This window comes from Panulirus ornatus, chromosome 4 (assembly GCF_036320965.1).
Source record: "Panulirus ornatus isolate Po-2019 chromosome 4, ASM3632096v1, whole genome shotgun sequence".
Taxonomy (NCBI): domain Eukaryota; kingdom Metazoa; phylum Arthropoda; class Malacostraca; order Decapoda; family Palinuridae; genus Panulirus; species Panulirus ornatus.
Window position 1 is genome coordinate 65889339 of NC_092227.1, and position 13898 is coordinate 65903236.

The window sequence follows — 13898 nt, forward strand, 5'->3', positions numbered from 1 at the left end:
GTCCACCTCCTCCGTTGTGTGAAACAAGAGGAGCCTCCTGCGAACAACAGCTCAAGTCAAGAGCATGTCGCACGGCTTCAATGCAAACCTTACAGGTTATTGAAATGTGAACCGATCCTTTTGGACTCATGAACATGGTATATATCAGCTTCAGTGATCTGCAAGGGTTCAGTTTTAATTATGTGTGTGTGTGTATATATATATATATATATATATATATATATATATATATATATATATATATATATACACACATATATATATTCCTATGAGTCCACTGGAAAATGAAACACGGTAAGTTCCCCGTGTTTCATTTTCCCCGTGGACTCAGCGAGGCTGTATCATTAGCAGGCTACATTTCCCTGCTACTGGAAGCATTGCATCCTTGAGTTGCATGACCCATTACAGCGAGATTCTGGGGAAATTATAAATACTGTCAATGTACTGCACCAGGGCTTGTGAAGCATCCGGGGTAAAACATGTAAAAGGTGGATAGAGAGCTGTGGTATCGGTGCATTACACTTAACAGCTGGAATGGATGTGAGCGGATGCAGCCTTTCTTCGTCTGTTCCTGGCGCTAGCGCTGGAACTGGCTATGAAGCAGAAAAAAAATTACATATATATATATATATATATATATATATATATATACAATATAAGGCATATGAACGCGCACTACCATACAACGTACAAACCTCCAACAACGAGGATCGAACCTGGGCCCCCTACGTAGCAGGCGGGTGCATTACGGCCAGGCTATGATCACCCCTGAAAAGAGAAATGACTATTCGAATACTATGTAATCGAATACCCTTCGTCTCACGCTGGTGAGCAACGGGGTCTCCATTGATCATCTCCCACCTCCATGTTGTACAGTTAGGTTCTGTAAAACGCTATATACTAGTTGGGTGAGCCAGTGGGAGATGACCAGTGGAGACCCCGTTGCTCACCAACGTGAGACGAAGGGTATTCGATTACATAGCCATTTCCCTTTCAGGGGTGATCATAGCCTGGTTGTAGTGCTCCTGCCTGCTACGCAGGGGTCCCGGGTTCGATCCTGGCTGTTGGGGGTTTGTACGTTATATATCTATATAATTTGATCGTCGTTGCCCCATTTAAAAAGGGAGCGCCAGAAAGACAAAAAAAGGCCTCATCTGCTCACATCCATTTTCTAGCTCTCATGTGTAATGCATTCATATATATATACTAGCTTGCCGTTTCCTTTGCCAAATATCAAATAATTTCCTCTTTCCCTAGTGCTTTTATTAAGCTGCACCAGGAAGTGATCAGACATCCCACCAGCTGACCCTCTCAGCAGTGTCGGTTCCCATAACATTGATATTGGTTTTGCCTATTGCTGATGGTGCGGGGTGACCATCACCTATACAACACTCCATGCCCTCTCCAACACACCAGTAACCGTCCTCCACATCGTGCACCAATCTCATATCAAGTCACCACATACACCCACTTGAAGTCCTACCAATGGACGCTACGTTACTGACTCCAGCGTTTTTACCCAAGAGTATTTCTATCAGGGATCTAAGAAGTTCTAATTCTTTTTCCTCCGAGCTGAGTATGGACCTTGAATCCATATCTTACGACTAAGCCCATCGCTTTTCTGAAAGAGTACAGGCCTCAAGGATAATCTCTGCATTACCCCACTTGTTACATCTAACCTTTCTAAGGCTTAGCACAGTCGGACAGTATTCTCATGACGAAAGTATAATACTTTTTGTATCACATAACTTTCTCTAGTACTCTCTGGTGTACTTTCTGAAGATCTATAGATTATTTCTTGGGTCGCCTAGCTTTCATCATACGTAATATTTATAAACAAAAATAAAGCAGTTGTGTCAGACATGAACTACGGCGTCGAAAACCTTGTTATTAATTGATCATTTCCCTAAATCATTTTCAGTTTCGTCTTGAACGATACATACAGAAGTTTGCCAACTCCGAACGTCAAGACAACTGAGCGATAACATACGGGCAGGGAACTTGCTGCCTCCTGCGAAAATTCGCGTTACATTTGAAAATTTCCGATCCTGATGTTAATACTTCCCCATAGGTGACTGACTAAGAAGATCGGTAAAGGATTTTCCTTTCTCATTTTTAGCTTCTCGTACTCGAATTAAACCTATCAAGTCATACCGTGTTGTGTAACTCTGTAACGCTTAATGCTCATATTATAACCCAGCCGTAAACTTACATATTGCATATGTAGCACTGCAGATACAACAGAAATTTTTATAAAAGAAACTAGAGATAAAATGAGAAAAACACTTAAGTTCTTTACACAATCATCATCAATGACCAAGTCGCCATCTTGCGAAAGTAATAGGACTAATAGACAGGACAGTAACTCCCTTGCTTTCAAAACAATTAAATACTTAAGGGTTAATATCGTTATAGCTATGTATGTTGCATAAAGGGACCCAGGGGTCTGAGGAACAGGGAGGGAGGAGGACCCAGAGGTCTGAGGGACAGGGAGGGAGGAGGTCCCGGGGTCTGAGGAACAGGGAGGGAGGAGGACCCAGAGGTCTGAGGGACAGGGAGGGAGGAGGTCCCGGGGTCTGAGGAACAGGGAGGGAGGAGGACCCAGGGGTCTGAGGAGCAGGGAGGGAGGAGGACCCAGAGGTCTGAGAAACAGGGAGGGAGGAGGACCCAGGGGTCTGAGGAACAGGGAGGGAGGGAGACTTACAGGTTTTCGTTCCATGCAAATCAGTGTAATATAATCCATGCTCTTTATGAGATTTGTGTGTGTTATTGACATCCCGGCAGTTCCTTATTTCAGCGTTTGGTCATTTTGATTTAGTGACTGAACAGGAGTGTTACACATTGGTACAAATGTTCTCTCCATTACTCTGAATTCCTAAAGAGGCTTTTCCTAGCTACGTTCAACTCCTTTTCCTTTCAGTCATTCCAGCTTATCCGTCAAGAGCACCGAGAAAACAATGGAAATTTGCATTAATCGGGGGGGTTCACAGCTTCCATGTTGACAAACATTAAAAGCAGTTTTGAAAGTTATCTCAAATGTGATTTGTCGATGACCACTTGCACCATCCCTATCACATTTGCAGACGGAATTGGGCAAAATACATTCATGTCACCAGAAAGTTTCTCGGGAAATCCTATTAGGAGATTACCAAGCAAGTTTATGTAGAATCCACGAACGGAGCTGCCAGTGAGGGATTTCCCATTTTGGCACCCGTATGTTTGATTTTCTAACAACAATCGATTCCCATTTCTTACAAGTTTCTGATACCTGGTCATACACGCTTTCCTTTACCAGTGGTGTCAATGCAGGATAAAAACTAATCGCACAAGAATTTTCTTTAATTTCCACAAAATTTAATCGATAATTAAAGAACGACCACATTTTTCAGGGCAGGACTAAGTTGAACTTCGACAGCAAGACATCTTGTTTCCCATTACAGTGTTACGTAGTTTATACCTTGAAAAATTTAAGTTTCAAAGGGATATCTTGGTTATTTATGTCTCGGCAAGATTCAGAGACGGCAATTACATGTACTCTTTTCAAACGCAATCGTGTCTACTATCAAAACACATTGCGTAATATTGCAAGTATTTATAGACAACCTGACATGTAACTAAAATGTCTGGAGAAGTCCCTGTGCAGGAGGACGGGCCGCAGGCTACGTTATCATTAGAGTATGAAAACACCACACGTAGATTGACTCCCTGAGAAGCCTGCTAAAAAGGGCGCAGGTATGTTCGTCCAGATGTGGGACGTCCTCAGCAAACACTTCGGGCCTCAAGTAAAAATTAACAGGAAAATATATACATATCGACAATGTAGGTTGCTTGAGTGACAGAGACAAGAACAAGAAACAAGGACGTAGCGAAATGTAAAATACCAAATTATTTTTGGAAAAAGGGAGATAGGAGGAGGATTATCCCATCAAGCATGACAACAGACAGGAGGGCCAGTGATAGCTTGGCCAGTAACAGACGCAAACAGTGTTTCAACAGATATAAAGGTTATGTAATGATGCTTGACGTGGTGGCTGGGAACACACACGACCATTAACGAGTCTTTCCATCTTGTTTCTGACAGAAACGGAGGAGACGTCGCTCCGCCACAGACCAGAGGTCCACCAGATCCCGGAGGAACGCCGTTGAACAACAGGAGGAGGAGAGCAACGTCATCTGGGAGGGGGAGCTAGAGGTGCCAGGCCTCCCGAGACACGCACACAATTCGCTCGTAGGTAAGGTTAGTGCTGCACTCCATGCTGACTGGCTGGCTCCCACCTCCACCCGCTTCTCTCTTCCTTTATTTCACTTCACTGTAGACGGCCGAGACGACAGTGGCATGACTCTCAGACTACTAACCAAGTACAGAAAAGTCCTCTCTCTCTCTCTCTCTCTCTCTCTCTCTCTCTCTCTCTCTCTCTCTCTCTCTCTCTCTCTCTCTCTCTCTTAGCTCGCCTCCCCCTGACACCACTTGCAAATCATCATCAATAGTTTGAGGTATTCACGTAAACAATGACCTAGACTTGCCAACGTTAGTAAGATGAATGTAAGAAATACAGAGGGATGAGTTATTATATGCAGGAGAGCTGTGGACAGAGTAGCAACAGAGAGAAAGTATTACAAAAGCTCAGGTAGGATGTGAACGAACTGTGTGACTCGAATATCTTGAAAAATACTGGAAGAGTATGAGAAAGGAAAAGCAAACTGACACCATCCTTAGACTTGGTGAAGATTCCCTTCAAAAGAGAGAGAGAGAGAGAGAGAGAGAGAGAGAGAGAGAGAGAGAGAGAGAGAGAGAGAGAGAGAGAGAGAGGCTACTCAAGACGATATTTTGCCAAAAAGAACGGCTGGAGCTTACCACTTCCCTCAGAACAAATTAGGGGTTATGCAGACAATCGAGCGTGTTCCATGTCAGGTGTTGTGTGTGAGATGAGAGAATCTCTTGTGTTTGCGCACCGAAGCTCAGCGGCCCACGTGTGGTGAGGTGGAGAGAAAGGACAGCTAACTGGGATGAAAGGAGTGAAGCTCGACAACCGATGAAGTCCTGGCTCACTGCACAGCTGTGGCTAACCCTCCTGATAACCAAGCGGGTATCAAGCTTAACCAGGCAGCTTAGTGTTAACGAGGTTGAAAGAAAGACCAGCAGTCCTGACATGGTCTGCGACACACACAATCAGAAGTACACAATGCCAGTAGTGGACTTACTATTCCCATGTTTCCCATAGGCTATCCTAAACCTCCAGCAAAGGCACATAATGTATGATTTATCCCTCACAATCACTTGCTCCTGCCGACTAACAGTTTAGATAATCAGTTCCTCAACGTCCTCGTTTTCAGGTCTTACCAGTATCTAGTTTGCGCACGACTCGCTTCAGACGAGTCTCCCCTTAATCCAAACTTCACCAGGTCCGTAACTTGTGTAGCATATTGAACAATGATACCTTCATCCTGTACACACATACCCATGGCCTCACTTTGCCTTATGTTAACTCCCTGCTGGCCCTAGAGGCGTGGCAGGCTATATTATCTTAATCCTGTGACTCTCATTCCACCACCTGCCACAACAGGTCGAGCCAGAGGGCGCAAAGGACGCAAGCGGAGGGCTAAGAACGGCTGCAAGAAGAAACCTCTTAAGGTGGACTTCAAAGACATCGGGTGGGACACGTGGATCATTGCTCCACCATCTTACGAGGTATGTCGGTTTCAACCCAGTTCCTCTCCTACACTAACACTGGCTCCACTTATGAGAAGGCTCTGGCCCATGCTTCATCAGAGGCTGACTCTGCTCTGTTTAAAGATGTTAGATCTAGTATGACACCTATAATACAAGAAAAACCTGGCTAGTTACAGCATAACATCCGTGCAATTCATCCATATTATTACATTACGCTCACTTACACTTTAAAGATGTGACAGAAATCAAAGCAAAACTACTTTTTAGTTTAACACAGCGGAATATCTTGTACTACATTATCTTGTGATTAATTTCTAAAGTGATTAAAGTCACATTAAATAACAGTAACACCTTCAGAGGCACTTTCGTATAAGTGAGTCTGTATAAGTTCATGAAGACCTCAGTCTGATAGTGGGGTCTTCATATCCTGTATCTGGGAATCTACAAAATCAACAAATTAAAAAAACTTGGAGAATTTATTCTATCCTCTGCTCTACCTGTCCTGTCCTCCTCCAGATACCAATTAAATCGGACGCATCTCCTAGCACCACATGAACGAACAAAGGAATATTCGTATTACTGACACAAAATTCAATTCATTCAAGTCGAGGATCCTGGCAACCTATCAGACAAGTTCTGCTCTACACTTGTCTCTCCTCCCGACACACACATTAACTTGTCGTTCATCTCAACACTTGTTTGTCTGTATCGTTCTGTGTTAAGATTCCTGGAGAGTACCAGTGAAGCTGTCCAGACGTGATAACGACTTCGTATGGCAGTGGTCCAGCGCGCTGTATGCCACATCCAACTCTTCCTATTCCGACCCTCTAACTTAACTCAAAATAATGGGGCACGGCGAGCGTTAACATCGCTCTGGTCTGTCACTCAGGTAATCACACCATTCCGGACCAAAGCGTTCATGAGGTAATTCAACGGCATTAAGCTGTCCTCTTACAGCTGTCAATTCTACAGTAATATGAATGCTGTGAAATTGCTCAAAATTGTTTTGATCATCAAGAGAGAGGCTGCCCTCTCTCTGTCTCGAACAGTCAGTAATTCCCTGTGAACTACGAGAAATAAAACAGATGCAGTTGGGTGCGGTACTGTGACAACCGTGTGCCCTGCTCGTCCTAGCTCCCCGTCTACCGTAACTTTTCTCTACCGTGGCTTCTCTTTGTTTATCGTAGCTCTTCTGTACAGTAGCTTTTCCATACCACAGCTTCTCTGTCTACCGTAGTCTCTTTCTATTCCCTAGCTCCTCTGGGACGCTGTAGTCCCACTTATGCTGCCTTGTTAAAGAACCATATTTCTAAATATTGCTAGTATGTTGCCTTAGTTTCCGCCTACTGACTAACATCCTTCCTCCGTGTCCGCAGGCCAGCCAGTGCAGCGGCAAGTGCTTCTACCCGATGGCCTCACACCTGAGCCCCACCAAGCACGCGGTGGTGCAGAACCTGGTGCACTCCCGCCACCCAGACCGAACCTCCCGCGCCTGCTGTGTGCCCACGCTCCTGGGGCCCATCTCCCTCCTGTACCTGGAGAACGGCATCACCACCTTCAAGTACGATTACGACGACATGGTCGTCCTCGAGTGTGGCTGCAGATAGTCATTTGTAAATAAGTGACTAAAGAACTAACAAGTAACCGTTAGATGGTACTGGGAGGAAACTAAGCGTGTAAACGTCTGTGCCCAGCTGACGGCTCGCCACAAGTTATGAGAAACAATCAGGAAAGGGAAAAGTACAATTAGACGTTGACAATTCTGATTATCTGGTGACAGACACTGGTACCTGGCTACTTACTAGCCCACGGTCTGTGCAACATGCTACCATGTACTGTGTACGATGTCATGTAACGTATAAAGTGCAATCATGAACAGTGCAACATGTCAAGTTGTGTGTATCGTGCAATCATGAACTGTGCACCATGTCGCCATGTAATATGTCACGTGCCACAAGCCGCCATGCACTGCGTCAATTAAAGACAATTTCTCTCGCCTCCAGATTTTGAGTTCTGAATATATTACTTTATCTCAGTGAATAATCCATTAGCGATATATGATTTAGCATTTGTATTATACATATTATTATTATTATTATCATTATTATTATTATTATTATTGTTATCATTATTATCATTATTTCCATGAGAAACCCCAAGAGATGGTTTATCATAACACTCGGAATATTTACTAACTCTCAGTAGCGATACACACACACACACACACACACACACACACACACACACACAAAGGCTCATGTACTTAAAAACAAATGCATTTCCGCTGTAAATATTTCTCGAAATACTTAACTTTACGGACGATGTTTCCTTATTCATAGAAGCTCAACCAAGAAACATCGTGAAGATCCAGTTACCTACGACAAGGCCCAAGCCACCTGTGTCCTGGCTGCCTCACACACAGTCCAGGGCACCTGTGTCCTGGTTGCCCCCACACACAACCCAAGGCACCTGTGTCCTGGCTATCCCACACACGGCCCAGGGCACCTGTGTCCTGGCTGCCTCACACACGGCCCAGGGCACCTGTGTCCTAGCTGCCTCATACACAGCCCAGGGCACCTGTGTACTGGCTGCCCTATACACAACTCAGGGCACCTGTGTCCCGGTTGCCCCCACACATAACCCAAGGCACTTGTGTCCTGGCTGCCTCACACACGGCCCAGGGCACCTGTGTCCTGGCTGCCTCACACACGACCCAGGGCATCTGTGTCCTGGCTGCTCCACACAAGGACCAGGGCACCTGTATTCTGGATGCCCCACATACAACCCTGAGCACCTGTGTCCTGGCCACTTCACACACGCCCCTGGGCATCTGTGTCCTGGCTGCCTCACTCACCATATTTCACGGGTATATGCCATAACTACACATCACTCACACAAGACATTATGCTTTACTAAACAAAAGTAATCTAGATCATGTATAAACATTTTGGTCACAAATTTTATATTTTTGCGGTAGAACTAGGAGAGAAATACTTGAAGAATCTATTTATTCATTAAGATGATAACAGTGTTCATAACAAAGTGTTCCCTCCTCCTCCAAGCCTGCCTCCCACCTGGTGGACAGGGAAGCACGTCCAACACCCTCGACCCTCCCACAGATATGCTTACAGGTGTGAAACTTCCGACTGGACGTGATCAGCGAACATGTGTATTTATTTAGGCTGCGACTACCACACGCCACTTGGGTAGGCAGTATTCGATGGGGCCGCACTCATGATTTCCATCAGATATGGGAGAGGCAGTAAAAGGGAACCTTCCCCTTCCATCAGATACACAGTTCATGGACTGCCTACACTCCCTCATCATATAGTTCGTAGGCAGTTCACACTGCCTCATGAGACAGTTCGTGGGCAGCCCACACAACCCCATCAGACTCCCCAGCTGGGGTACGCTCATTAGCCATCTGATCCTCATAAAACTGCCCTTTACTCTGGCATTTACACAGTTCGTTTGGTATGAGTGCGGCGGGTGTCCAGGGTGGTTCCTGAGCCATGGAGGGTCTGCAGTCGTCTTGTCTGAAGGACCGTCACGTCAAAAGGCGCTCTGCTGGTGTATGCATCTCACTCAACTCAGACATAATCTTGACAGAGGGACCGTCCACCTGGCCACAGCTGAGCCAGCCAACAAGGCGGGCAGCGTCACAACTGGTCAATCACTCCGGGGAAGCACCTTCACAAAAATCATGCCATGATCCAACCTTACGTCTCTCTCTCTCTCTCTCTCTCTCTCTCTCTCTCTCTCTCTCTCTCTCTCTCTCTCTCTCTCTCTCCCCGTCACATCCAGCCTTTCATAAGATTTATATATTTGTACTGTACAGTTTCAGCCATTATGATATGACAATACCGGGGACGGGAGCGGGGGGCCGGAAATCCTCCCCTCCTTGTATTAACTTTCTAAAATGGGAAACAGAAGAAGGAGTCACGCGGGGAGTGATCATCCTCCTCGAAGGCTCAGAGTGGGGTGCCTAAATGTGTGTGGATGTAACCAAGATGTGAAAAAAGGAGAGATAGGTAGTATGTTTGAGGAAAGGAACCTGGATGTTTTGGCTCTGAGTGAAACGAAGCTCAAGGGTAAAGGGGAAGAGTGGTTTGGAAATGTCTGGGGAGTGAAGTCAGGGGTTAGTGAGAGGACAAGAGCAAGGGAAGGAGTAGCAATACTCCTGAAACAGGAGTTGTGGGAGTATGTGATAGAATGTAAGAAAGTAAATTCTCGATTAATATGGGTAAAATTGAAAGTTGATGGAGAGAGGTGGGTGATTATTGGTGCATATGCACCTGGGCATGAGAAGAAAGATCATGAGAGGCAAGTGTTTTGGGAGCAGCTAAATGAGTGTGTTAGCGGTTTTGATGCACGAGACCGGGTTATAGTGATGGGTGATTTGAATGCAAAGGTGAGTAATGTGGCAGTTGAGGGAATAATTGGTATGCATGGGGTGTTCAGTGTTGTAAATGGAAATGGTGAAGAGCTTGTAGATTTATGTGCTGAAAAAGGACTGATGATTAGGAATACCTGGTTTAAAAAGCGAGATATACATAAGTATACTTATGTAAGTAGGAGAGATGGCCAGAGAGCGTTATTGGATTACGTGTTAATTGACAGGCGTGCGAAAGAGAGACTTTTGGATGTTAATGTGCTGAGAGGTGCAACTGGAGGGATGTCTGATCATTATCTTGTGGAGGCTAAGGTGAAGATTAGTATGGGTTTTCAGAAAAGAGGAGTGAATGTTGGGGTGAAGAAGGTGGTGAGAGTAAGTGAGCTTGGGAAGGAGACCTGTGTGGGGAAGTACCAGGAGAGACTGTGTACAGAATGGAAAAAGGTGAGAGCAATGGAAGTAAGGGGAGTGGGGGAGGAATGGGATGTATTTAGGGAATCAGTGATGGATTGCGCAAAAGATGCTTGTGGCATGAGAAGAGTGGGAGGTGGGCTGTTTAGAAAGGGTAGTGAGTGGTGGGATGAAGAAGTAAGAGTATTAGTGAAAGAGAAGAGAGAGGCATTTGGACGATTTTTGCAGGGGAAAAAATGCAATTGAGTGGGAGAAGTATAAAAGAAAGAGACAGGAGGTCAAGAGAAAGGTGCAAGAGGTGAAAAAAAGGGCAAATGAGAGTTGGGGTGAGAGACTATCAGTAAATTTTAGGGAGAATAAAAAGATGTTCTGGAAGGAGGTAAATAGGGTGCGTAAGACAAGGGAGCAAATGGGAACTTCAGTGAAGGGCGTAAATGGGGAGGTGATAACAAGTAGTGGTGATGTGAGAAGGAGATGGAATGAGTATTTTGAAGGTTTGTTGAATGTGTCTGATGACAGAGTGGCAGATATAGGGTGTTTTGGTCGAGGTGGTGTGCAAAGTGAGAGGGTTAGGGAAAATGATTTGGTAAACAGAGAAGAGGTAGTAAAAGCTTTACGGAAGATGAAAGCCGGCAAGGCAGCAGGTTTGGATGGTATTGCAGTGGAATTTATTAAAAAAGGGGGTGACTCTATTGTTGACTGGTTGGTAAGGTTATTTAATGTATGTATGACTCATGGTGAGGTGCCTGAGGATTGGCGGAATGCGTGCATAGTGCCATTGTACAAAGGCAAAGGGGATAAGAGTGAGTGCTCAAATTACAGAGGTATAAGTTTGTTGAGTATTCCTGGTAAATTATATGGGAGGGTATTGATTGAGAGGGTGAAGGCATGTACAGAGCATCAGATTGGGGAAGAGCAGTGCGGTTTCAGAAGTGGTAGAGGATGTGTGGATCAGGTGTTTGCTTTGAAGAATGTATGTGAGAAATACTTAGAAAAGCAAATGGATTTGTATGTAGCAATTATGGATCTGGAGAAAGCATATGATAGAGTTGATAGAGATGCTCTGTGGAAGGTATTAAGAATATATGGTGTGGGAGGCAAGTTGTTAGAAGCAGTGAAAAGTTTTTATCGAGGATGTAAGGCATGTGTACGTGTAGGAAGAGAGGAAAGTGATTGGTTCTCAGTGAATGTAGGTTTGCGGCAGGGGTGTGTGATGTCTCCATGGTTGTTTAATTTGTTTATGGATGGGGTTGTTAGGGAGGTAAATGCAAGAGTCCTGGAAAGAGGGGCAAGTATGAAGTCTGTTGGGGATGAGAGAGCTTGGGAAGTGAGTCAGTTGTTGTTCGCTGATGATACAGCGCTGGTGGCTGATTCATGTGAGAAACTGCAGAAGCTGGTGACTGAGTTTGGTAAAGTGTGTGGAAGAAGAAAGTTAAGAGTAAATGTGAATAAGAGCAAGGTTATTAGGTACAGTAGGGTTGAGGGTCAAGTCAATTGGGAGGTGAGTTTGAATGGAGAAAAACTGGAGGAAGTGAAGTGTTTTAGATATCTGGGAGTGGATCTGTCAGCGGATGGAACCATGGAAGCGGAAGTGGATCATAGGGTGGGGGAGGGGGCGAAAATTTTGGGAGCCTTGAAAAATGTGTGGAAGTCGAGAACATTATCTCGGAAAGCAAAAATGGGTATGTTTGAAGGAATAGTGGTTCCAACAATGTTGTATGGTTGCGAGGCGTGGGCTATGGATAGAGTTGTTCGCAGGAGGATGGATGTGCTGGAAATGAGATGTTTGAGGACAATGTGTGGTGTGAGGTGGTTTGATCGAGTAAGTAACGTAAGGGTAAGAGAGATGTGTGGAAATAAAAAGAGCGTGGTTGAGAGAGCAGAAGAGGGTGTTTTGAAATGGTTTGGGCACATGGAGAGAATGAGTGAGGAAAGATTGACCAAGAGGATATATGTGTCGGAGGTGGAGGGAACGAGGAGAAGAGGGAGACCAAATTGGAGGTGGAAAGATGGAGTGAAAAAGATTTTGTGTGATCGGGGCCTGAACATGCAGGAGGGTGTAAGGAGGGCAAGGAATAGAGTGAATTGGAGCGATGTGGTATACAGGGGTTGACGTGCTGTCAGTGGAGTGAATCAAGGCATGTGAAGCGTCTGGGGTAAACCATGGAAAGCTGTGTAGGTATGTATATTTGCGTGTGTGGACGTGTGTATGTACATGTGTATGGGGGGGGGGGGTTGGGCCATTTCTTTCGTCTGTTTCCTTGCGCTACCTCGCAAACGCGGGAGACAGCGACAAAGTATAAAAAAAAAAAAAAAAAAAATACCGAGTGTAACTTGTATATACGCGGGGTGTTGAATGCCACAGATGTACCTGTTCTACACACCCCACCTGGTGGTAGTCACGGTAAACACAACATTGCCAATGCAACATGAAATCATTTCAATACTTTCTAAAACCCATTATGTATTTTCTGTATCTTTAAGAGTATAATAATTACACGCAGCTCATACAGTTATCATGTTCTTCCAACATTCCATCCCTATTTTTATGAATTCTTTCGATTTTCAATAACTAGGTGTAATAAATCGATTAAATATTTGCTTGACTATTATTTCTGTCGTGTCCTAACCTCACCCACCATCCCGTCTTCTACGATGACTGTGGTCCCTGTGACGAACACGTCTCTAACTCAGCGTGGTTCGAACGCATCACTTACGATGACGACAAATAGCTCACACTGTGACGACCACAGCTCACACTGTGACGACACGACGAGGGAACCATTCAGCAAGCTGTTCATATCCTACATAAGACCGACACTAGAACATCCTCCTCAAGTTTGGTCACCTAAAGAAGCACAAAGAGCTTTCACAGAAGGTCGAAAGTATGGCAACGAAGATGGTTACCAGAGTTGTACGAGTTGATTTACAGGGGAAGGCTGAAGGCTTTACATTTGCACACCTTAGGAGACAAATGAGCGAGGAGTACACTGATGAAAATCTCTTACGCCTTTAAAGCAGACAGTTGATGTAGACACTAAACGGTTCTTTGAGAGATGTAGGGACAGAGCGACCAGAGGACACTATGAAATTCAGCAAAAAAAATTAAAAAAAAAAGGATGTAAAGAAGTAATTTTATGTCATAGGAGTGATAGATGAATGGAACAAAAGCAGTGAAAACATGACTAATACTGAGAGCAGTCAGAAATTTAAGAAGCTGTATAAAAAATTATTTCAAGAAACGGCGTCCCACGAATGTATCGCCCGTTGAGTACAAATAGGTAATGAAATATATATATATATATATATATATATATATATATATATATATATATATATATATATATATATATATATATATAAGTGTGTGTGTGTGTTGCCGTCTCCACCTGCAAGGAATCACCTTTGGCGAAGTTGTATCAT

The 13898-nt window shown here is 44.5% G+C and overlaps 1 protein-coding gene and 1 long non-coding RNA gene across 2 annotated transcripts in view; one reads left to right on the forward strand and one right to left on the reverse strand.

The window, feature by feature from the left end:
* LOC139766775 (bone morphogenetic protein 10-like) overlaps positions 1-7869 on the forward strand; it is a 195978-nt gene extending 188109 nt beyond the window's left edge. The window contains exons 4-6 of the mRNA XM_071695696.1: positions 4082-4232; positions 5565-5689; positions 7048-7869. Of these exons, the coding sequence (XP_071551797.1) occupies positions 4082-4232; positions 5565-5689; positions 7048-7278 (507 nt within the window). The 3' untranslated portion in view covers positions 7279-7869. The remainder of the gene's footprint in view (positions 1-4081; positions 4233-5564; positions 5690-7047) is intronic.
* LOC139764552 (uncharacterized) overlaps positions 1-13898 on the reverse strand; it is a 482407-nt gene that overhangs the window by 453362 nt on the left and 15147 nt on the right. The window lies entirely within an intron of this gene.